A 22,094-nucleotide genomic window follows, 5' to 3' on the forward strand; every position below is an offset into this window, starting at 1 on the left:
TCACATGTACTGCATAACCATAACAACAACATAGTTGTTCATTTGGATCCCTCCATACACACAAAAGGATACCAAGCAAGTTTCCTTACTTCAGAGCTTTCTGTGTGTTGAAACACGTTAGTGTGTCTGCTATAGTGTGTAAGTGTGTAGATGTGTCACTCCTCCGGGGGCTGGAAAGGGGTTAGTTTAATCTTTGGTTTGCTAGTAAAATTGAATTACTGTGTCGCAAAATGATGCATGTCTAAAAAGTGTGTCCTTAACATGAAAACTTTGGAAAGCTCTGCCTGCTTGCTAGGCATCCAGCATTTTCTATAGGCGAAGGACTGTAGTTAGGAATCAAAAATAGTGTTTCTCAATGATGGGAAGTCTTAGAAATGTGCTTTAACATGTTCTAAAACTGTTTAATCCATTTTAAAGCAGGTTATTTTAAAAGCATTGATCTTTAGCAAAACAATCAAGAGTTGTTTAGAGCTAAAACTGAATTTCTTTATTTCTTTAAAACATACTTCCAGCTACAATCACAGCACTTGAAAAATAAATATTTCAGCATTCACACTAAAATTTTGCCACGTTGCAGTATAAGTTAATGTGAATCCATGTCCAGAAAACGTGCTACCTATTTGCATAAACCTGCAACAGCAGCATTCCTTATCTCCCCTTTTTTGCTCGCATAAAGCTAAAATCCTATCTGCAGTGTTTTCTTTCTCCCACTCAGGTCTCTATATTCAGTCACAGAAGAACAGGCTGCAGGTATTTTACACAACAGCTTCTGAAGAGGAGAAACTCAAATCATGAGAAACCTACATTTCATTAGCAGCATATATAGAGAGTACCACAACTATTCTTAACTCTCTCAGCTACTAGTTCAAATTGCAGGGTACAAAATTTAGAGCACGTCTTGGAAAATTTTCCTGTTTCCATATTCACAGGCTACCTATTATATCTTCCATATCTGAATTTACTGAATTACCATTCCTCTGAGCAGCAACTACAAAAACTAGTTGGGAATAGTCAAAGAATAAAATAATGAGGAATTCTCTACCTATCCACATGCTAAGCAAAGTTATTTACTGCTGCTATTAAGATATTTATGTATCTCCTGTTATGCAGACATTTCAAGGCACTGTGCAGAGGTATAATAAAATAAAATAAAAAAATATGTTGTGAGATTACTCACTGCTTTCCTCTCAGTTTTGTTTTAGGACCAATGTGCTCTCAGGGCCCCCAAACCCCCTTTTCAGTCACTGAGGACTTCTGGTGAGCCCTTCATTCTTCCAGAAAAAAAGTCCAGGACTCTTCTACATCAACAGAAGTCTAGTGTCCAGATTCAGGGAAGTAATAGTCCCACTCTATTCTGCCTGGGTCAGACCACACCTGGAATACCTTGTCCAATTCTGGGCACACAATTTAAGAAGGATGTTGACAAGCTGGAAGGTGTGCAGAGGAGGGCAACCAAGAAGATCAAGGGTCTGGAAACCAAGCCTTGCGAGCAGCACTTGAAGGAGCTGGGGATGTTTAGCCTAGAAAATAGGAGACTGAGAGGAGATACAATAGACATCTTCAAATATCTTAAGGGCTGTCACATGGAAGAGGGAGCATGCTTGTTTTCTCCTGCTCTGGAGGGGAGGACTCGAGGCAATGGCTTCATGTTACAAGAAAGCAGATTCCAACTAAATATTCAGAAAAACTTTATGACAGTTAGAGCTGTTTGGTAGTAGAGGTTGGATGGCCATCTGTCATGGATGCTTTAGCTGGGATTCCTGCATTGCAGGGGGTTGGACTAGATGACCCTCAAAGTCCCTTCCAACTCTAAGATTCTATGATTCCCATCCTGGAGGACCTACCCTTATCAACTAATCTGTTCCTCTGTCCCTTTTTAGTTACAGAACCCCTCAAAATCCTGTCCCTGTATTCAGGGAGCCAACTTCAATCTGCTTTTCAGATAAGTCAATTCCCCACTTTTCCTGCAGTCAGTCCTGCTTTCAGTAACAGTTTGTGAGTCTAATATGCTACAGAGTCCTACCATATTTAGTCTTCAAGGTCAGCTGCTCTCACTTGTACGTTGAGTTTTGCTTTGCATCCCCCCACATGCCGGAGGAAGAGCAGAGCACACACACACACACCCCAGCTGGCATTTCCTTGCATATAAGAATATAATTAAAATCAGGTTCAATCAAGCAGGCAGGAAGTTCTACAGCGGCTAGCATTAAAAGGCTGCAAATGCTGAGGTGAGCACAAAAGTTTTTAGCTTGTGCCAAAATTGCATCAAAGTTATTTCTGGGGGGCCATTCCAGAGTATGAAGGCCACCACAGAAAATGCTGTACTCCTGGCTGCTGCAAGGTATACTATCTACAGGCACTAGTGACACAACCAGGCGTGCCCCCAATTATGATCTCAGTCACTGTGCAAGTCTGTACAGGAAAAGTCATTCTCGGGTAACCTGGTTGCAAATGGCTAGGACCTTAAACCTGGGCTGGTAACCAAAGGTATTGCATGTCTGCAGGTATAGGTACACTACTTAGTAACATAGCCACACAATTCTGCACTAGCTGCAGCTTCCAAACCACAATTACAGTAGGCAAACATACAGCATGTAACAGTAATTGAGTTTTAATTTTTCCAAGGTATGGGTCACCTGTCTACTCTTTTAGTGGTATCTGTTGCTAAGGGCTGCATGAAGCAAGTTGTAGCTCGCTAAATTGGAAGTCCCAATAAATCTGGATTTGTTTGTTTCATTTTTACTTAATGTGAATTGCAGTTAAGCATGGTACAAAACACTAGAAACTGAAAGATCTTGGAAGGCAAATTTTAATATGGGAAAATTCTTAAGTAGCTGTTTTTTAAAGCAATTTCTTAAAAAGTCCATCAATTTGTATCCTCTATCAAAATGCAACTAACTATTCTTCTGGCATAAGGTGGGAGACAAGCAGAAAACACACTCTGGGAGATCCGATTTCCTAAGCGCCATAAGTGCCTATCTCAGCATAACAGTATTCTCCGAAGCCTTTGTCAAATACAGTATTTTCTCAAATCTGCTCCATGTTCAGATGGTCTCTAGAGTCTAGAGTCAGCTCCATGCACATCAGTCACTCACCACTCCAAAATCTTTTCCTACCCCAAGGGGGGCAATTGTCTAGAACAGTCGTAATACATTCTAAACTGGTCACCTGCATACCAGATGTCCCTGTGCTCATTGATGTAACAAAGAGACATGTCCTGGGAAAAACTGGGTTACTGTTTCAAGAAATTAAACTTTTCAATGAAAGAGACAATCCAAGCCAGGCTCTATGAATTCTGGAGGAGAAGTCACTACAATCCTTTTCACTGTGAAGCAGGAATCAAGATTTGAAAGTGTGCTTCTGAAGAGAAAGAAAATAATCAGACTAAATGCCATCATTTGTTTTATATCTTGTTATATCTTGTTATATATTGTTTTGTTGTAATTCTGGAGATTTTTCTCATGTGCCTGATATTTATTATTCGTAGCCTTGTCTTTTTTTGAAAAAATACAAATTGCTATTTTAAAAAAATGCAAGTATGAGTGTGGTACAGCAGAAAAGTTCTAGATAAGAATGGGAGGTTCAGGTTCTGAGTTGAAATCTTCACAGTGACCCATCCAGGAAACGAGGTAGCCTTGGCTGTTACTAGCCCACTTCAGAAGGATGTGGGGATCATAAAATGGGGTTAGCACACCCTCCCCATGTATGCCTGCTAATCTTTTACAGATAAAAGGTCACAGACAGATGTAATAAACTCAGCCAAGCTTCAGAGTTTGCTGTCCCAGGACTGTTAAAATGAGAAAGCAACTCCTGCCCTCCCCACAAAAAGACTTCCAATGTCTTCTAGACAGTGTTGCTAAATTACCAATTTCAAATTCTAATCTCAGAGCCTCAACAATTATCAGCTATTGCTCAGAAGGGTAGTCTCTGCCTACAACCTCTTCTTTTTTCCTAACACAATCAATCAATCAATCAATCAATCAATCAATAGCTTCCATGTCCCTATGATATTGTTGGTTTTTGGTATTTGGGGTAAATACCAAATTTGGGGTAAGAATAAAAGGAGAATTCCCTGGATGCCTGGATCCAGGTGTGGGGCAAGTACTCTTTGGGGAGAAAGCCCCAGCAGAGATTTAAAGTTACAAAACATGCAGCAAAGTAAAGCTTTTAAAGATTCAAAGTTCTTTAAAATATCCTCTTCTAAATTATTTCCAAAGTTCCCCACTTCCCACAGCATAGAAAGGGACTCCTCCAGTAGACAAACCACAAGCTCAGGTCCAGACATAACATTATGTTAAAGCAGAATGGCAGTGCACACTGCGACAGGAACACTGTGGCCACAATCTCTGTCTGGGAAGATGAAAATGTGCTTGTTTTGTGTTAAGTCCTGCTTTGACTTAGCATTATGTGCAAATCAGGTCAGATCTACACAGCAGGACAATGCATCATTCTGAGTGAAGTCACCTTGTGTGGGACCTTCTTTCTTGAAGCCCTATTTGCCGAGAGACTCAAATGAAAAGCTCTTTGTTCTTCACAAGTACCAACATGAATTTTGACCTCTTTTGCTTTCCCTCACAAAGCTGCAATCATGGCTAAGCATTCTTATGCTATTATCTCCTTCTACTGTAGAAATCGGACAGGGAAAACATTTCTCTTCTTACTCAACTGAAAATTGAAGAGTTCATAAGCCCACTTCACTTGTTTCCTTCCCCTCCACCCACCCTGTACACAGTGAATTTCTGGAGGAAGACAAAGAGATAGCTTTGGGGCCACTACATTTAATGGACTGTAAGGGGAGCCTCTGCAAAGCAATGGAAGGCCCACCCCAGACTTCACCAACCTAGTAGCTTCCAGATGTTGTGGGATTGCAGCTCTCATCAAACCCAGCAGCAGAGTACCCAGATGGCACCGGGTTGGAAAAGGCTGCCCCCCCCCCCCCGTACAAAACTGAATGCATGCAGGCTCTCTTTTCAGACAAGAAACCAAAGGTGAGTGGCAAGACCAAAGGCACAACCCCTTAGAAACACATGCATGCATGCATGCGCTATATGCTTGGAAGGAACAACACAGAAATCATCAATTTCTCTCTTTGAAGGTATAAAAGAAGTCAAAGCTAAAAACTATGAGAGATCCTGCTGCCTGGGAACTCAACAGCTATTTCGAATCACTGAGAGTTTATATTGTATTAATTGTCATGATGGATTTGTTTGTTTATTGCTCTATATGCTACTGTGATTTTGATATTATTATAGTGATTGCAATGTTTGTTATTTTTTAATACTATTGTTCTTACCGTGAGCTGCTTTGAGATCAACATTTGTTGATCTCTGGAAAAGCAGAATACAAATATTAAATCACATTCAAGTTAACAGAGACATTCCAAAATCCTCAACTCTTTTGCCATTTCTATTGTTACTTTAACTCTATTCTATCACTGCCTCAAAAATTTAAATGTCTAAAGAGCTGAAATTAAACATGCCCCTCCTTCTACCCTTGCAGAGGGTGGGGGCAGGGAAGCGCCATCATCTCCTCCTGATTTTTTGTCTCTTAAGGGGCAACACAAAGGATGCCATGCAGACAGCAAGGAGGGGCTTCTCATTACCATCCCACTGATCTTCCTTGTTAAGGATTCCAGTTTTGTCCAATGCCTCACCTACTCCAGGAGCTGCTTCAAAAATCTATATTGTTTGGAATATTTAAGACTCTGGGGTTTCAAAACTTCCTACCTGATGCATTTTAACAACCTTTCAGAGGCCTCTTCCTTTGAATAGAGAGCAGTCTGTCCCTGCTCAAAAGAGGTTTTGTCTACCCATTAAAATCAAGAATGTCAAGGGGACCAACCATATAAACCAATGGGTTTTTATGGCAATATGGAAAAATATTTGGTATCATCTGCAACCAACCCCTTCCAGGCCTCAAACCAGAAAACAGTGAACCAGACAAAGGTAAGCACATTTTAAGGCCCATCAATTTAAATAGCAAAGGATTGTGCTTATTAATAAGCTTGTCCTTACTTTCGTCACATCAAAAGTAAAAAAGCAGCCATGTTAGCCCCAAGGGGGGGGGGACCCCAAAAACTAAATTAGAACAATATCTTCATTCGGAAAACAAAAATATCACAAAACTGTGTTTACGTTCTCCAGAATTCTTCATCAGGCCAGCTGGTAAACAAAGCAGCAGGTGCAAAATAAAATTTTGGCATATGGCAACATCTGGAGTCTGCATCTAGACAGTCTTAAAATGGGATGTGAGAGAAAGCCGCAAACATTCCAACATCTCATCTTCAGATGTTTATACTTTTTGTATGTTTTGGAAAATAATGAATTTAGCCACTCAACAGCAAGAGTCTAAACTGGAGGAAAAGGATCTTTTGCCACCTGAAGATGGGACTTCTTCCTCTTCCTCTCTCTCTCTCTCAAGCAACATTCCCTCCAGCTGCCAGGTAAAGTTACCCAGTTTGGCTTTTTTATATACCTAGTATAGCACCTAAAATTATTTTCAGCCATTGTTAATGCTAAGACTGCCTTGTTTCCCTTTACTTTTCAAGGGCTCTGAGTTTTGCCCAGGGATGGAGACAGACTAGAGTAACAGCCAGGTGTTTTTATTATTATTATTTCCAAAGATGAGGAATCAGCCATCGTTGTGTTTCTTATTCCCAGCAGGCCTGCACAGAACCTAAAAGGAGCCTCACCTCAATATCTGCTGCCTCCTCCCACATTCCGTTTTAAGACTAAGGGAGTCTCTGGAGGCACTAACAAAAGTTCCTTTCCTCCACCTTCGCCAGCTAGTCAAGTGCTTCGCAATTGGGGGTCCGTGTAACTCTCCGGGGGGGGGGGCTGGCACCTGATAATCCGGACACAAAAGCTGAGTTGAGCTTTGTTGTTTTTGAACTTTTTGGGCAAACTCTCCAAACATCAACTACCAATTCAAAAACCTCCCGGCTCCCGCGTTGACCTCCAAGGCGGAGGCAGCTTTCGCGCACCTGCGAAGTCAAGGGGCCAATTACGCCACGCGCAAGAATTACCGTTCGCTTTCTGCCGGGAGGTCTCCGCGCGCTTGCAAAACGCGGGTGCGGTTCAGCCCGCGGGACGCCCGGCCACACTTTGCGCCCGAAGGAAGACAAGAGACCCCCCGCCCGACTCTCTCAGAAGCGCCCCGGGAGGATTCTCAGCCGCCCCGATGGGTCGGAGGCAGCCCCACGGCGCACGCCCAGCGCAGGTCTCGGCTTCCGGATAGGCTAGGATAGGAAGGAGATCGGGGACTGATCCGCTACCTTGGAGGTGGAAGGCCTGCTTTACTTCCAAGTAAGCGTGCGCAGAATTGGGCTGGACGCCTGTGCTCGCCTACTTAGGAGTAAATCTCACCCAGCTGAGTAGACGTTACTGCTGATGAAAAACGCGCGCAGGATTAGGTTGCCGCCTTTCGCTCGCTTAGCCCCACGGCGCTGGAAGAGCCACTAATCGACTGCGTTCAGTGGGTGAAATGCTCGAATGGGGCTTTGGCTTCCTTCCGAGTAAGCGTGCACACGATCAGGTCGTGTTCCAGTGCACGCTTCCGGGGGACTAGATTTCTGCAGGCTGCACATCCTTCCTTTGGAATAAGCCCCACAGGACTCGGTGGGTCTGACCTCGGAGCCAACACTGATAAGAGGGGCTTTTCTGGGGGAACTCACAGGAACTCAGTTCCCGTGCCTCTCAGGTGGGTTCCTGCACCTCGCCATTCTATAGAATGAGATTGCCCACCTCTGACAGTGGCTGGATGGGCACGGCCAGGACTTTTGATGGGGGGGTCAGGACTTTTGTTAGAGGGGGCAGAACCGACGTGCTTCCCCTGCCCCCCCCCAGGCTACGCCCATGTGGGTGTTGCAGCTCTCAAGGGTTGATCATGTAGTAGGGTGATAATGGAGGGGGGTGGGCGATCTCCTGCTGACCCCACACCCAATTTCCAACATGTTCCAAAGGTCCAGAGGGAAGATGTAGCACAGGGTGGGAGTTGCAATTAGGCGGCCTGGGCGCAGGTAGATGGGCCAAAGATATGCAAGGCCAGTGTCCTGTCCAGTCCTGCACCCTTTCCCCACAGTGGGCAACTGGATGCCTGGGGGAAACCCACAAGAAGTATTTGAGCACAAGAGCCTCCTCCCCTCCCATGGTTTCCATCATGGCTAAAGGTAAAGGGACCCCTGACCATTAGGTCCAGTCACGGACGACTCTGGGGTTGCGGTGCTCATCTCGCTTTACTGGCCGAGGGAGCCGGCATACAGCTTCCGGGTCATGTGGCCAGCATGACTAAGCCGCTTCTGGCGAACCAGAGCAGCGCACGGAAACGCCGTTTACCTTCCCGCTGGAGCGATACCTATTTATCTACTTGCACTTTGACATGCTTTCGAACTGCTAGGTTGGCAGGAGCAGGGACCAAGCAATGGGAGCTCACCCCATCACGGAGATTGGAACCGCTAATCTTCTGATCGGCAAGTCCTAGGCTCTGGTTTAACCCACAGTGCCACCCGCGTCCCTCCCCCCGCCCATACACTCAAACAAATCTCACTGCAGTCTGCCCCCTCCCAAGTTCTCTCACTGCCAAGGAAAAATAATAAGTGAATAGAAAGAAAACCTCCCCGTAACATGGACACAAAAACCTCACACACTAAGTAAAATAATATAAATTTACCACCCCTTCTCTCCCCCCCCCCTTTTCTCCTGCAACCTTACACTGTACAACATTAATGTCTCACATTGAATGTAGCTGATCTGTAGAAAAGGCTCTTCAACCTGAAAATAGAGACAATGCATGTGCTTTTGTAACCCAAGAACATCTTTATTAAAATTATTATATTTTAAACAGAGGGTGGGGACAAAACCAGACTGAGTTGGCTCTGCCTGCCACTGGCTCTCCGGTGCCACCTAATGTTGGGCTCCCTGCCTTCCTACCGGCCACTGGTGGGAGCCCCCAAGACTCCCCCCTCCCTCCTCTTCATTTCTGCACTCATTACCCCTCTGCACAGGGCTTAAGAGTACTGTAGTCTCTTAAGGTGTTTTCTTTACATTTATAATGGGACATATTTTCACCAATCGCCTGAGCATCTTTAAAAAAATACAAAATCAAAGTTATGAATAATGTTCATGCACTGTTAATAAGGTGGGATGAACTAAAGTTTTTTACACCACACCACAGTCATAAGATGAAATAACTGGCCTCTGGCAAAAAGTTAACTTTAGTTAACTTTTGCCAGAAGCCAGTTATTTAATCTTCTGGCTGGAAGCTTTTGAAATGATTATGCTTATGAATATGCATGAAAGATTTTGCAAGACTGTGTGCATAATAGTCAGTGGCGTAGCGTGGGGGGTGCAGGGGGGGCCGGCCGCACCGGGCGCAACATCTGGGGGTTAGGGTTACGGGGCGCAAATCCACGCGTTAGGGGGCGCAAATCCACGGGTTAGGGGGCGCAAATTACTTGCCTTGCCCCGGGTGCTGACAACCCACGCTACGCCACTGATAGTAGTTTTTTAATGTATCTAGAACAAAGCACTAGGCAATCTCTATTTCATTCATGGCAACAATAAGCCTATGAGGTCACCGTAATTTGAACATTACAAATAGGGAACTTAAAGGCTGTCTTGCCTGAGGCCGTCCAGTGACTTCCTGGCTGGAATGTGTGTGTTTTTGTTAAAGTCTGACACTATTGACAGAATTACCCTGATGCACACTTGCCTTATTTGAACTGAGACTGTACCAGGTGAGAGATTCTCAGCATAGTGATGGCTTTTATGGACAGCACAGCCCATTTAAGGCCAAAGGCCATTGCTTTGCACTCAGAAGGTCCTAGGTTCAATCCTGACATCTCTTGGTAGAGCTGTGAAAGATCCCTGCCTGAAACCCTGGGACCTTCTGCCAATGCAGAGCTAGGTGAACCAATGGTCTGGCTCATGAAGCGGTTTCCTATGTTCCTAACATCTATTTAGCATCATCAGTGTATTTTAGCATTCACCAGTATAAAGGCACATGAGCTCACAGAGAGAGAAAGAGCCCTATAAAATTATGATGGCACCCCTGTATGTAAATAACACAGGCATTCTAGCATTGGAACACCAATACCACATACAATGTGATTTAAGTATATCTATAGTGGCAGATTCAATCCGCAAGTGTAATTCAAAATGTAATTCAGTAGTTTCTGTGTTTTAGTTTGGCCATCTTAAAAGTCAGGTACAGAGCATTGTGAGAGGCTGAAATGTTCTCCCCATTTTAACAAATCTATATTGCCCCTTCTGATGCCCACTTGTTCAGTTCTTAGAGATGGGCCTGTTTGTCCTATGTGGAACACAATGGGTGCTGTTGCAGATGATGCCATCAATATTTTCTTTGTGTGTGCATTTTTATCCTTTTCCTTTCCCCACCTTCCTCATTTTAAGATGGCCAAATCAAGTGCAAGGGAGGATAGCAGAGGTCCTGCATCTTTTAACAAACAGAAGAAGAAATTTCAGCATGTGCTTCTTGCCACATAGGAATGTGGAAAGCAAACCTTCCTCTGATCACCTCCACAATGTAGCTATTTAATAAGGAGTAAGGAGCCCCTCCTGTCCTCCTTTGGCATCTGGAGCGAGTCTCTCCCCTCCCACGAGGATGAACCATGAAAGATCAGGTATTTTACCTACCAACTGAATAGTGATGCACCAACCAACCTAACATGGTAGATACAGAGGGGAGAGACCATGGCTCAGTGGCAAAACACCCGCTTTGTAGGCAGACGGTCCCAGGTTCCATTCCCAGTAACTCCAGGTAGGGCTGCTGCCAGTCAGTGTATACAAGACTGAGTTAAGTCGACCCATGTTTGACTTTGTCCCTGCTTCCTATGTCCCTGCTTTTCATAAGACACTTCCCACTGGCTCATCTTGAATGGGAGAAGAGTCATTTCTTTTTCTGATTTTTAAGGTCCTGTTTGGCTTACTTTGTTTCTTCCCACTATCCTTTTGCTTCTTTATTTCATCCTCTTTTCCCTTGCCTTTTTAATTACTGCTGATTACCCTTTCCCTGGAGACCACCAATCCACAGTAGCCTGGGAAAAACTGTCTTAAATGCCAGAGAACAACTCACAGAGACTGCTTGCAAACCCACAAATTAACATATGCATCTAATACCATATCTTACTTTCACTATCAACTTTGTTCACAATCAATTTCATTTCAGGTATCTGCTAAGTCTCTTGCAAATATTAATTGAGGCTGCTAGTAATTATTATTTCCAATGCTTCAGCCTTTAGAGGTCCCACTTAAATCATCAGCCACACTTGTCCTAAAGCTTAAATTAATTCTCTGCCCCAAGGAAATTATATTAAGCCAATTTAATAATATTTCTAAAGAACTACAAGGCAGCACGTTCACTTCTAGAGTTTTGATAAGTTTCACTTTCAGTAAGGATTTCTGAAATATCAAGAGTCAACCATAATGAGATGTTCAATTTTCTGTTTACCTTTTAGAATTGCAGACAGCGGGGGAGTTTTGAAAATGCAGGTTCCATCATTGAGCTATATGGAGAAAAGGAGGGGTAGAAATGCAGTAAATAAAAACCAAAGGAAATATGCCAGGGTATTAACAAAAGAAACTGGTTTGACCATTTTCTTTTTGATGCTTCTCTTCTGCAGGCTCTAATCTTAACACCTGTAAAACCATAGGCCTGGGAGGTCTTCTTGACACCCAGCTCAAGTAATATAAAGTACAGTATCATATTATTCTTTATTCCGCAAGATATAAAAAGCATTGTTTAGAACAGGGGCAAGGGACCCATGGCCCTCCAGACACAGCAGGGCTCCATCAGCCCCAGCCTGGCCAGTAGTCAGGGATGACTGGAATTGGGAGCCCAACGGGACTAGGAGTTCCCCAGCCATGGTTTAGGACATCCACCTCTGGCCATGTTTCTCAAACTGGGGTCTCCACCTGCTGTTGGACTACAACTCCCGTCATTCCTGACCACTAGTCCTGCTAGCTAGGGATGATGGGAGTTGTAGTCTAACAACAGCTGGGGACCCAAATTGGAGAAACGCTGGTTAATGTATTGCATGCTGATGAATTCCTAGATATTCAGCCCACAGGCTCACCCAAGGGGACAGGATAGGTTGCAACAGACAAAGCTGTATTGGGGCATTTCTAGCTGCAAAGGTCCATGCCTATAAAGCCAACATAGTGCCTTCCAGACTCCAACTCCCAACATCTCCAAGCCAACACAGCCAATGGTCAGGGGTGATGCGGGTTGTAGTCCAGCAGCATCAGGAGGGCTTTACTACAGATCACAGCAGTTTATCCAGTGGGAGGCATAGACCCTTCTGCCTCTGCTAGCTGTCTGTGCTATAAAGGGCAGCTTAGGCAATTGCCACCAGAAGCCCCACGACCACCACCTCAAAGTTCTGCAGCACATTACAATATAGATACTTACTGTTGAATTCAATGGGATTTATAAGTGACACTAGGTTGTTCTACTAAGCACATTTGCTTGGGAGCTAATTCCAGGGCAATCGATAGCTCCTGCTTTCAAGCAAAGGCATTTCGGATCAGGGTGCTAGCATCACAGTTCCATTTCCTTTTGAAGTCAACAGAAAAGTTATTGACTTTAGCAAATGCTAGATCAAGCTCTGTACCAGATTGGCTCGCTGGCCCTGCAAGCAAGCATTTTAAGGATAAAAGCAGTTGTTAGAACTCTTGGAATAAACAACAAGTTTGTGCAGTGACCCTTTTAAAGATCTTCAACAACATTTTATCAATCGGTTTGGTCCACAAAGTTTTAAAAAAGTGGGCGAGTGCAGTTCTTTTAATCGAAAAACAGCAAAACCAGCACAAATCAGGAATATTTGGAAATTACTGACAGAGCAACCAATCTTGAAACTGTCACAAACGTGTCCTGAAATGCAACAGCTAACCCACCTCCCCTTTCTGCAACAAGGCCTTATAAAGACACAGGCAGCATTTTCCATGCCAATTTCTAAGGAACAAATCTATTATGGCCAAGTCAAAGGATGTTTGAAAACAGGATGTTGAAAGTGCTGATGCAGTTGCCTGCACAGCAAACAGCAGTTCTGGATTGGTGCTGGCATCAAATCCTCTGAATAACTGACAGGAGAAGATTTCTTCATTCTCGGATGCAGTGAAATGGTGGGGAAATGTGTGTGAAGGGGAAATTATATACTTCTGTAGGTTTGAAATGCAGGAGAAACTGCAATGGTCTGGAGTAGAAGTAGGTAAGTGGGCACTCTGGGGCCCATCTCAACCCCCAGAACAGTCTCAGGAACACACACACACATTTGCACGCCTATTGCTGATCTCAGCCTTTATCCCCAACCCAAGACACAAAGAAAGACTTCTTTTGACACCCTGTTCTCCAAGTAATCAGTACAGCCTCAGACGACAAATCTCCCCTTCTGCACCCATGCAAAGGGGAGTAAGGGGAGTTTAAACTGTGTTCAAATCCCAGTTGCTATTCACACTGAAGAGGAGGAATATAAAGACCCTTTTGCTTAAGCCTCTGCTTGTAATAATTGGTGGGTTGAGGGGAAACTCTGGAAGAGGTCTTCCAACAACTCTCTTAGCAGCAGCCTCAACCAGGGGCAGCATGTTCCATTTCACTGCCCGAGGCAAAACAGGAAGGTGCCAGCCCATCACCCAAATGCCCACCGCTGGCCTTGTGTGGTTGTTGCAGTGATGCGCACAAAGCAACAATGGATTCCAGTAGGATCTTCCCAAGTTCTTACAAGCTCTTGCAGATCATATATATGCAGACCCTCCGAGTGTCCTTATTTTCCAGGGTTCCTGATTTGATCCCGGAATGTCCCCCTTTTCCTTAGGATGTCCCTATTTTCATTAGAGAAATGTTGGAGGGTATGAAGTTATCCGACCCCCAAGTCATCTGAAGGCAATCCTGCATAGGGAAGTTTTCTTAAAAAAATGTTTAATGTTTTATTATGTTTTTACTTTATTATGTTTTTTATTATTATTTAGGTATCACACACACGAACCACAATTCTTATGAGGCATTGGGACATTACACTTGAAATACAAACCTTCCAGTTTCAGGTACTTTTAACTTGAAGGAGGCTTTTTTGGTAACATAATGCCAATTGCTATTTTAAACATTATTAGAGGGTGCAATAATGAGCATGCCTAAGACAACTTGCGCAAGCTTGCCTGCAAGCCACATCCTGTGTACCAGCTCTGCTTTTAATGGAACTAGGCACATCCTCTGCTTCGTTTCTTTAAATATTTTGAAATAGAGTCCATAACTGAATTATGAATTCCCAGTTAAGAATCTACAACTAAGCTTTGAATTCAAACATTTGAGGCAATATGTGTCAATTAGGCTTTTTCTGATGTGTGGTCCAGGTAAAAGGTAAAGGGACCCTCTGGGGTTGCGGCACTCATCTCACTTTACTGGCCGAGGGAGCCGGAGTACAGCTTCCGGGTCATGTGGCCAGCATGACTAAGCCGCTTCTGGCGAACCAGAGCAGCGCACGGAACGCCATTTACCTTCTCGCTGGAGCGGTACCTATTTATCTACTTGCACTTTGACGTGCTTTCAAACTGCTAGGTTGGCAGGAGCAGGGACCGAGCAATGGGAGCTCACCCCGTCATGGGGATTCGAACCGCCGACCTTCTGATCAGCAAGCCCTAGGCTCTGTGGTTTAGACCACAGCACCACCCGTGCTGTAATTTTAAATTTTAAGTAATTTTAAAGTAGTAATGAATGTTATTCATTTCAAAGTAGTAAATGAGTAGCATTCATTACTACTTCAAAATTCCTTTGTTACTCACCAAAGTAGTGGTGAATAACGTCAGATCAACAATGTTATTCGTTACTACTTTCAAATGTAGACAGTACAAATCAATATGGCAATCCTGAGTCAAAAACACCCACGCCACTCACACATGAAGACAAGGTTCACCACAGCCAACCACAAACAAGCAACCACACACTAGAGTAGACGACCAACCCCAACTTCTCCCACCACCAAAGGAACACAAGCGAATAGCAAAGAGAACCTGCACAAACGACACTGACACAAAACCCCACACATACATTAAGTGAAATCGCCACCCACCAAGTGGCGGGTCATGAGGGAGGGAGGACACCGGCCACCCCAGTCCCACCTCAGAGGCCACTTGGGCAAGACGGCATTCTTGCCAAAGGGATGGGAGAAAGGACATGCCCGGAAAAGAACATAAAGGGAGAAGGAAAGTGGGAGGGATGCGAGGGAAACCGAAAAACTTTATTATGTTTTTATATATCTTGGAAGCTGCCCAGAGTGGTTGGGCAACCCAGTAAAATGTGTGGGGCATAAATTATTGTTATGGAATGGGACATCCCTATTTTCATTGAGGAAATGTTGGAGGGTGTGCATATGAGATCTCACCAGATCTTGCCAGAAGCCAGCACTGCTTCTCTTCTGGCAGTGGGGAGGGGGCGGCTGCCATGGGGCACTGCATCAGGGTTGTGCCACGCAAGGTTGCGGCCTCAGCCCGCTTCATGGGCAGGCAGGCTACAAACTACAGTTCCCAGGATTCTTTGAGAGAAAGCTATGACTGTTGCAAGTGGTATAATGCTGCAGATGGGCCATTTCCCTCCTTCCTCTAACGTTTCCTCAGGCCAAGGAAGCTGCTTGCCCAGACACACGATTCTTGAGTCCCTTCTCCATCAGTTCCCTCCCTTCAAAAAGGCCCTTGTAATGGACACATTTGCCATTGTACTGCCCCCTGGGCCTCTTGCCTTGCACTCAAGCCAAGAGGTTCCCCTTTGTCCTTATTCTCAAGCATTCCGATCATCCGATGTGGTCTCTCAAGGGTGCAGTAACTTCCTGAGTACAGCGCTCGTCTCTGCTGAGATTGATGCGGGCCATTAATTTCTACACTCTTGGCTTGCAGCCGTCCTGATATCCACATGGAACGCCTGCATGGCTCAGTCTGATTTTCACATTCCCCCATTTGCAGCTCAGTTCCAAGCACATTTGTGTGGAAGAAAGTCACAGGACAGACAGCAGCCTTCATTTCCCAGCCAATATCACTGCAACATGATGCTGCTGTCTCGAGTATAGTGTTATGGGGGTAACAGACTGACTCACTAGAGGCTGAAGCGGCCTGCCAATTGCTGAGCTGTTGTTCAAACCCAAAACATGTCCGAGGTGGACTTCAGCAACTACGACTTGCTTGTGGGGTGGGCGGGATTAAAAAAAGCATTGCTGACAGCAGGAGGATGAGGTACCCAAAGAAATAAATACCCTCCTGGTCCCCACTCAAAGTGGCTAATGGGATTCCAGTTTCCCTGCCCAACACACAGATGGTGGCCAAGGACAAGCACTGAGGCACAGGGTCGTCTGCAAGTTTAGAAATACACACACCGCTCTGGGAAATATCAACACTAGTCACTATCTCTGTTCGCCACCCCTTTAAGACCCCTCACCAGCTTCCAGCTATTTTTTATGTCCATTCCCAAACCTCATCTGATTTTCCCAAGGAAAGAACTCCATGGCAGAAAGACGGAAGAATGCACAACTTTGGGGCAAAACACCCCACATGCAGAGGAGCTGGTGGATTAATGTGAAGAGTTGCAGGAATTCCCTTCTGCAGGAACTAGAGCTGTGTGCAAATTTTCTCAAAGTTCTCTTATCCTGTTTGTGGATGAAGAAATAGAGGTGGGGGAGAGAAGCTACCACCAGATTTCTTCAGGCGAAGGAGAAACTCTCCAACGGTGTCTTAACTGTGGCAGGAGCATGCCTTCTTTCTTTTTTCCTACCGTTACAGGTTTGGGGGGTTAGTCTGGCTGATATCCATAGGTCCCTTTGAGTTCTTAAGGTCCTGTATATGTGAGGCTAAATATTTAAGAGGAAACCTGCTGAACCAGTGAAACCAGTTCCTTTGTTAACTGGCCAGCCAAGGCCATTACCTTAAGTGCTGCATTTTACATGTCCCTGAGAGGCTGCCATAGGGACAGGTGGGTGGGCCCTTCCCCATCTCATCAGGCTAGAAGCCACATCATCCTATGACGAGGAACAATAGACCGTGGAGGACTGTGTGTCTGTGAGTTTGGGGTGATGCTGGAAGCTGGAGAGATGGACATGTCTTGCTTTGTACTGGACCCAAAGTTTTGACAAGAACTATTGGAGTGTTAATGCTGTGAGCCCCTTCATTCCACGCTCAGGTTGTCTATATGTGTAAATAAATCCATATAACCTAAAGACACCACAGCTTCCATAGATCTTTATTCCAAGGAATCCGAACTCTGGATGGGCAAAGGCATCCCAGAAGTTTCTCACTGTTGAAATATTGGGGTGCATGCAGAACTAGTTGTTGGGGGTTTGTGGCTGCAAGTGCAGCTGAGTTGGTAACCTGGGTCCTCATTTCGCATCTTGCACAGTGCCCCAGACATAGCATCGTTCCTAGGCATCACTGGGCGGGGGGGGGGGGGGGACAGCAGCAGCCAACACAAAATGGTGGAGAATATTTAGGAAAAAATTCTTCAAGGATGCCTTTTCTTTTGTGATTGAGGGGGGGAACCACCACTGAGAAATGTTTCTGGAGTAATGTTTAAATATATATATTTTTAGAACATTGGTTGAGTTCTAGTGGGAAGTCAGCTCAGCTTCTTCATATGCCCTTACCCCCAGGATAGTTGTCCTTACCTCAGTCTCAGGTGCTTTTCAACAGCCTTGGAGTGAACAGATAGTGCATTTTGTTTCTGCTGTCCAGACCAGGTAGGAAAAGCTCAATTTACCCTGTATCTGAAGAACATAAGAAGAACCCTGCTAGATCAAGCCATAAAATCCCATCTAGTGCAGCATCCTGTTCCCAAAGTGGCCAACCAGACGCCTCTGGGAAGCCCACAAGCCAGACCTGAGCCCAAAAGCACTCTCCCCGTTTGTGATTCCCAGCAACTGGTATGCAGAGGTATACTGCCTCCAGCACCACCTTTTCCCTCTGAGTCTATGAGTGGGGAGGATGTGGTGAAAAACCTCTGCTTACAATGGATTTCCACCACAGGCAAGCCTCTATTTGATTCGAAGAACAGCAGCAGGGGAAAAAAATCAAGGAGCCCCCTCCATATAGCTGGATGCAGAAGAACTGAAGAACAGAAAGCATTGATTGCAGGTTCATTCCAGTAATAACTCGCACAATCAATGGGAGAGCTGAACACGGCCAGTACTTTGGAACAGCTCTTCATGAAACTCCTACCGGCAACTCAGCCCTTGCCCTTTAACCCAACTAGCATTTGATGAATGGTTTCTGTTGTCAGGAAAGCTGCACAGATTATAGCTCTTTTCAGATATCCAGAGTGGTTATAGCGAATGCACAGTGACAGCAAAACCCTCCCTGATCCATTGTGCTTTATTTCAATATCTGAAACAAGCCTACACATGTGCACAACAGGACTGTGTGCATTCATTTCCTAACAAATGAAAAACTGAAAGGAATGGGGACCACTCATGCCATTTGTTAGGAAACAAGTGTCCAAATAGTTATTCATTTCCCTTTTATCCTAGGAGCCAAGATGGGTTGAGGGGAAGGACTGCAGCTAAGTGAGACTATGTCCTTTTTAACATTCAAAAGTTCCCAGGGTCAGTCCCTGGCTGGCATCTCTAGACCCCAGTCAGAAATCGCAGGAAGCCCCTGCCAGTCACACAACGGAGCAGATGGAGTTAGATGGAGCAGCAAACTGACTTGATAACATTACTGACCTTGACCATTCATGAAGGGGCTTCTTTGTTTGCCAAAAAAACATTTTCAGACCCAAATTGGAGAATAGAGAGGTCCACAAGAATACAGCAGGTATGGGTCAGGCTGTGGTCAGGGATAATGAGGATTTTAGCACAACAACTTGTAGAGGGTCACAGATTCCCCATCTCTAGAATACAGAGTGGCCGGACCAACTCTAGAGGAAGCAAGGAAAACCTACTAAATCTTAGGTTTTTAATTCAGAGCCTTCTGGATGATGGGTTTTGGAGCTGAGCAAACTCCCAGTGCCCTTTGAATTATATAAAATAGGGATGCCAACTGAGTGAATTTAACCATCAAGAGGGCTTTGAATAACAGCAGCTGTTACCACTACCACCTTTCCTTCTTCTCTTTCTTTCTTCTTCTTTTTTTGTCCTCCCTTTCCCCTATCTTTCCATATAATAAAAATGTAAAAGTGTCACCACACAGCCCCCTTTGGAAGATTTTAGTGCTGCATCACAACACAGGACTTGTATGAAGCCAGAGGAACAAAAGAGAAGGCAGGTTGCACAACAGTGGCTATGGCATGGGAGCAAGAAGGGAAGAGAGGAGAAAGTGTGGTTCAAAAGGACAAGAGAGGTCCTCCTTCACACAATGTATTTCATTCCTGGTACCATGTGGTCTTCAACACCAAGTTCCAAATTCAATGTAACAATTTAGAACAGGTATTTTATTAATGAGCAAACACCCCTATACTTCTTCTTCTTTTTCTTCTTTCTTTCTTTGGCGATCACTTCTAGCCGAGTAAGATTGTCTTCCACAAACACGGTTTTAACAATGAGTCCGTAAGTGACTGTGGAGGCCAATTCTGGATCCACACGTCCTTCCATAGTGGGGACATCCACCGACTGAACTTAACTTTAACTGAACAAGCTAACTGGCAGGTTTCCTCTTATGATTATATTCACCTTAAAGGTCAGTAACATATATCATCATGGGGGGTGTACAAAGCAGGGTGCAGAATAGGAGGGAGGAGGAGGAGTGGAAAGGGAGATGGTCTGTGTGCAAGGCAGTGGTGGGAAAGGGGTGGAAAAGGAGGAGGAGGGAGAAAATGAGCAGAGGAGGAGGCTTGAGGATGAAGATGAAAAGGGACTGCAAAACAGGAGGAGATGGTGGCTTCATAACTGGTTGCTGAAAATGGCGCTTAGGATTTGCAATGTGTGGGAGAAGAAAATTGCAGGAGATAAGCATGGAGGTGGTCTGTGTATGGCAGAGGGGGTACAAAAAGGAGGAGGGAGGCATGGACTTGGGGGTGAAAATAGGGGGGCAAAGTGGGACCATGGAATAGAAGAGAGCAGTGGCTTCAGCAATGGGTTTAGGAAGGTGAAAAGCATGCTTAGTAGTTGTCATGGGGCGAGGAGGGACTTAATGTGGGGGTGGCAAGGGGGCAAGCAAAGCAAGCAGGGGCCACAGTCCCTAGTACAGTGGTACCTCTACTTACGAATCCGATCCATTTTGGCGTGCCATTCACACCCCAAAAAGTCTGTAAATAGAGGAGGAGGAGGAGTTTGGATTTGCTATCCCGCCTTTCACTCCCTTTAAGGAGTCTCAAAGCGGCTAACATTCTCCTTTCCCTTCCTCCCCCACAACAAACACTCTGTGAGGTGAGTGGGGCTGAGAGACTTCAGAGAAGTGTGACTGGCCCAAAGTCACCCAGCAGCTGCATGTGGAGGAGTGGAGACACGAACCCGGTTCCCCAGATTATGAGACTACCGCTCTTAACCACTACACCACACTGGCTCTAGAGTGGTGCTACTGCGCATGCGCTAAGCCTGAAGCACGCAGATCGCTTCTGTGCGGTGAAACCCGAAGTATACACTTCTGGGTTTGCCGCATTCGCAACCCAAAAATCTGCAACACGAAGAGAACACAACCAGAGGTATGACTGCACAATTTAATATAATATATTAAAGACAGGTGGGGGTATGAGGACGTGAGGCTTGCTTGCTCATGTATAAAATCAACTTTCCCCCCTAGAAAACATTAACTAAAAACGTGTCCTATTTAATTAAAGAAGCGGCAGGCAATTGAATGCTGCCAGATTCTCTGACCAATGGAAATGGACTGGCTAATGAGGTCCTCCACTTATCTCTCACGGGCGACTGCAAAGCAAGCTTCCCACACAGTTGCTTTGATAGCGGAACAAGAACAGCTGCCTGGTTATCATCGCCACCATTTATTAGAGGGAGGATTTATGGAGGCACGAGACACTGAGATGGGCAGACATGGGGGTTGTGGGGCCTGCTTGTTTTGTCTTACTAGGCCCCCAGAGCTGATTGCAAAATACTGGCTGTGGGGGGGGGGGGGGAGGAACTATAGTGGCTCAGGGGAAGGAGCCAGACAGGTACTTATTGCCATGTGCAGGGCCCATCGCAAATCTACACGTGAATGATTGTACATCAGATTTTCAAAAAATAAAACAAGCTAGCAGAGCTGACCAGAAACCTGTTGAAAGACAAACAATGAATAGTTATGTTTTTTTTCTGGTGTGGAACATTTAAGATCTACCTCAGCAGGCTTTCCTTTTATTTTCACTTGTAATTCTTAAGAAACAGCAAATTGTGCCTGCATTTCTTTGAAAGAAAGAATGTGCGGGGGGGGGGGGAGTCTTTCATTTTATATAACAAATAAGGAAAAGTATAATTAACATGATTTAAGTCCAACAAGGCATGAATAAAAAAATAATCATGATTACAGTGAAGAACTCACAACTTCACACTGCTTGTCATAGATACATGACAACATCACAAATCAAACTCTCTTTGCTACCAAAATTAATAAGAATAATTATAGATCTGGATGTACTGCAAAATAAAAATACAGTTCATTGTCTTAATTGTCTTAATAAAAGAAAAGCAAACCAGATTTCTAAAGAGACAATGATACAAACACAACCCTAGCCTACCCTTTGCATCTCCATTCTTGCCTTCCGGGGTGGGGAGGGTTGGATTAGATGATTCTTGGGACCCCACCAACTCTACAATTCCATGATTTCATGACCATGTATATAGCACCCAAGATGACATCAGAACATGCACACACCCCATCACCACAACCAATGACCTAGTACTGTCAGTCTCCAAGCACCCTCACAGGCAAGGGTTTGGACTCCCATTAGGAGCCTCACAAACCACAGTTTTAGGAGCACAACACATAGGGGGAGAAATGAGAAAGCACACAGCACAGCACCTACACAACTCCTGGGACTGCAGAGAACACATATACTGCCACTCCAGGGCAAGGGTTCAAGACCCAGCCAGGAAGGAAAATGCTCTCTTGCCAAGTAGAGATGTCAGAAGGACACACAACATGGCAGGCAGCCACAGACACACAACAGCAGCCTAGCGGGGG

At 44.9% G+C, this 22,094-nt stretch overlaps 1 protein-coding gene and 1 long non-coding RNA gene across 10 annotated transcripts in view; one reads left to right on the forward strand and one right to left on the reverse strand.

Moving 5' to 3' along the window:
• Positions 1-22,094, reverse strand: part of GPAT2 (glycerol-3-phosphate acyltransferase 2, mitochondrial) — an 87,021-nt gene that overhangs the window by 56,407 nt on the left and 8,520 nt on the right. For 3 of the 9 annotated variants that reach the window (XM_083453850.1, XM_083453856.1, XM_083453852.1), the window contains one exon: positions 11,467-11,521. Coding sequence is in view for 2 of the 9 variants with exons in the window: in XM_083453854.1 (XP_083309980.1) it covers positions 6,692-6,718 (27 nt within the window). In the remaining 7 variants the exon portion in view is untranslated. Of the gene's footprint in view, positions 1-1,177; positions 1,199-6,691; positions 7,560-11,466; positions 11,522-12,426; positions 12,905-22,094 lie in introns of those variants that run through there. The other 6 variants (XM_083453857.1, XM_083453860.1, XM_083453854.1 and 3 more) reach the window with 6 other exon arrangements.
• Positions 5,891-19,512, forward strand: LOC310684028. The gene is made up of 3 exons (XR_014514666.1): positions 5,891-6,442; positions 13,983-14,057; positions 19,484-19,512. It is a non-coding gene; the product is annotated as an uncharacterized lncRNA (long non-coding RNA).

Source organism: Podarcis tiliguerta, assembly GCF_965153285.1.
Source record: "Podarcis tiliguerta genome assembly, chromosome: 8".
NCBI lineage: Eukaryota > Metazoa > Chordata > Lepidosauria > Squamata > Lacertidae > Podarcis > Podarcis tiliguerta.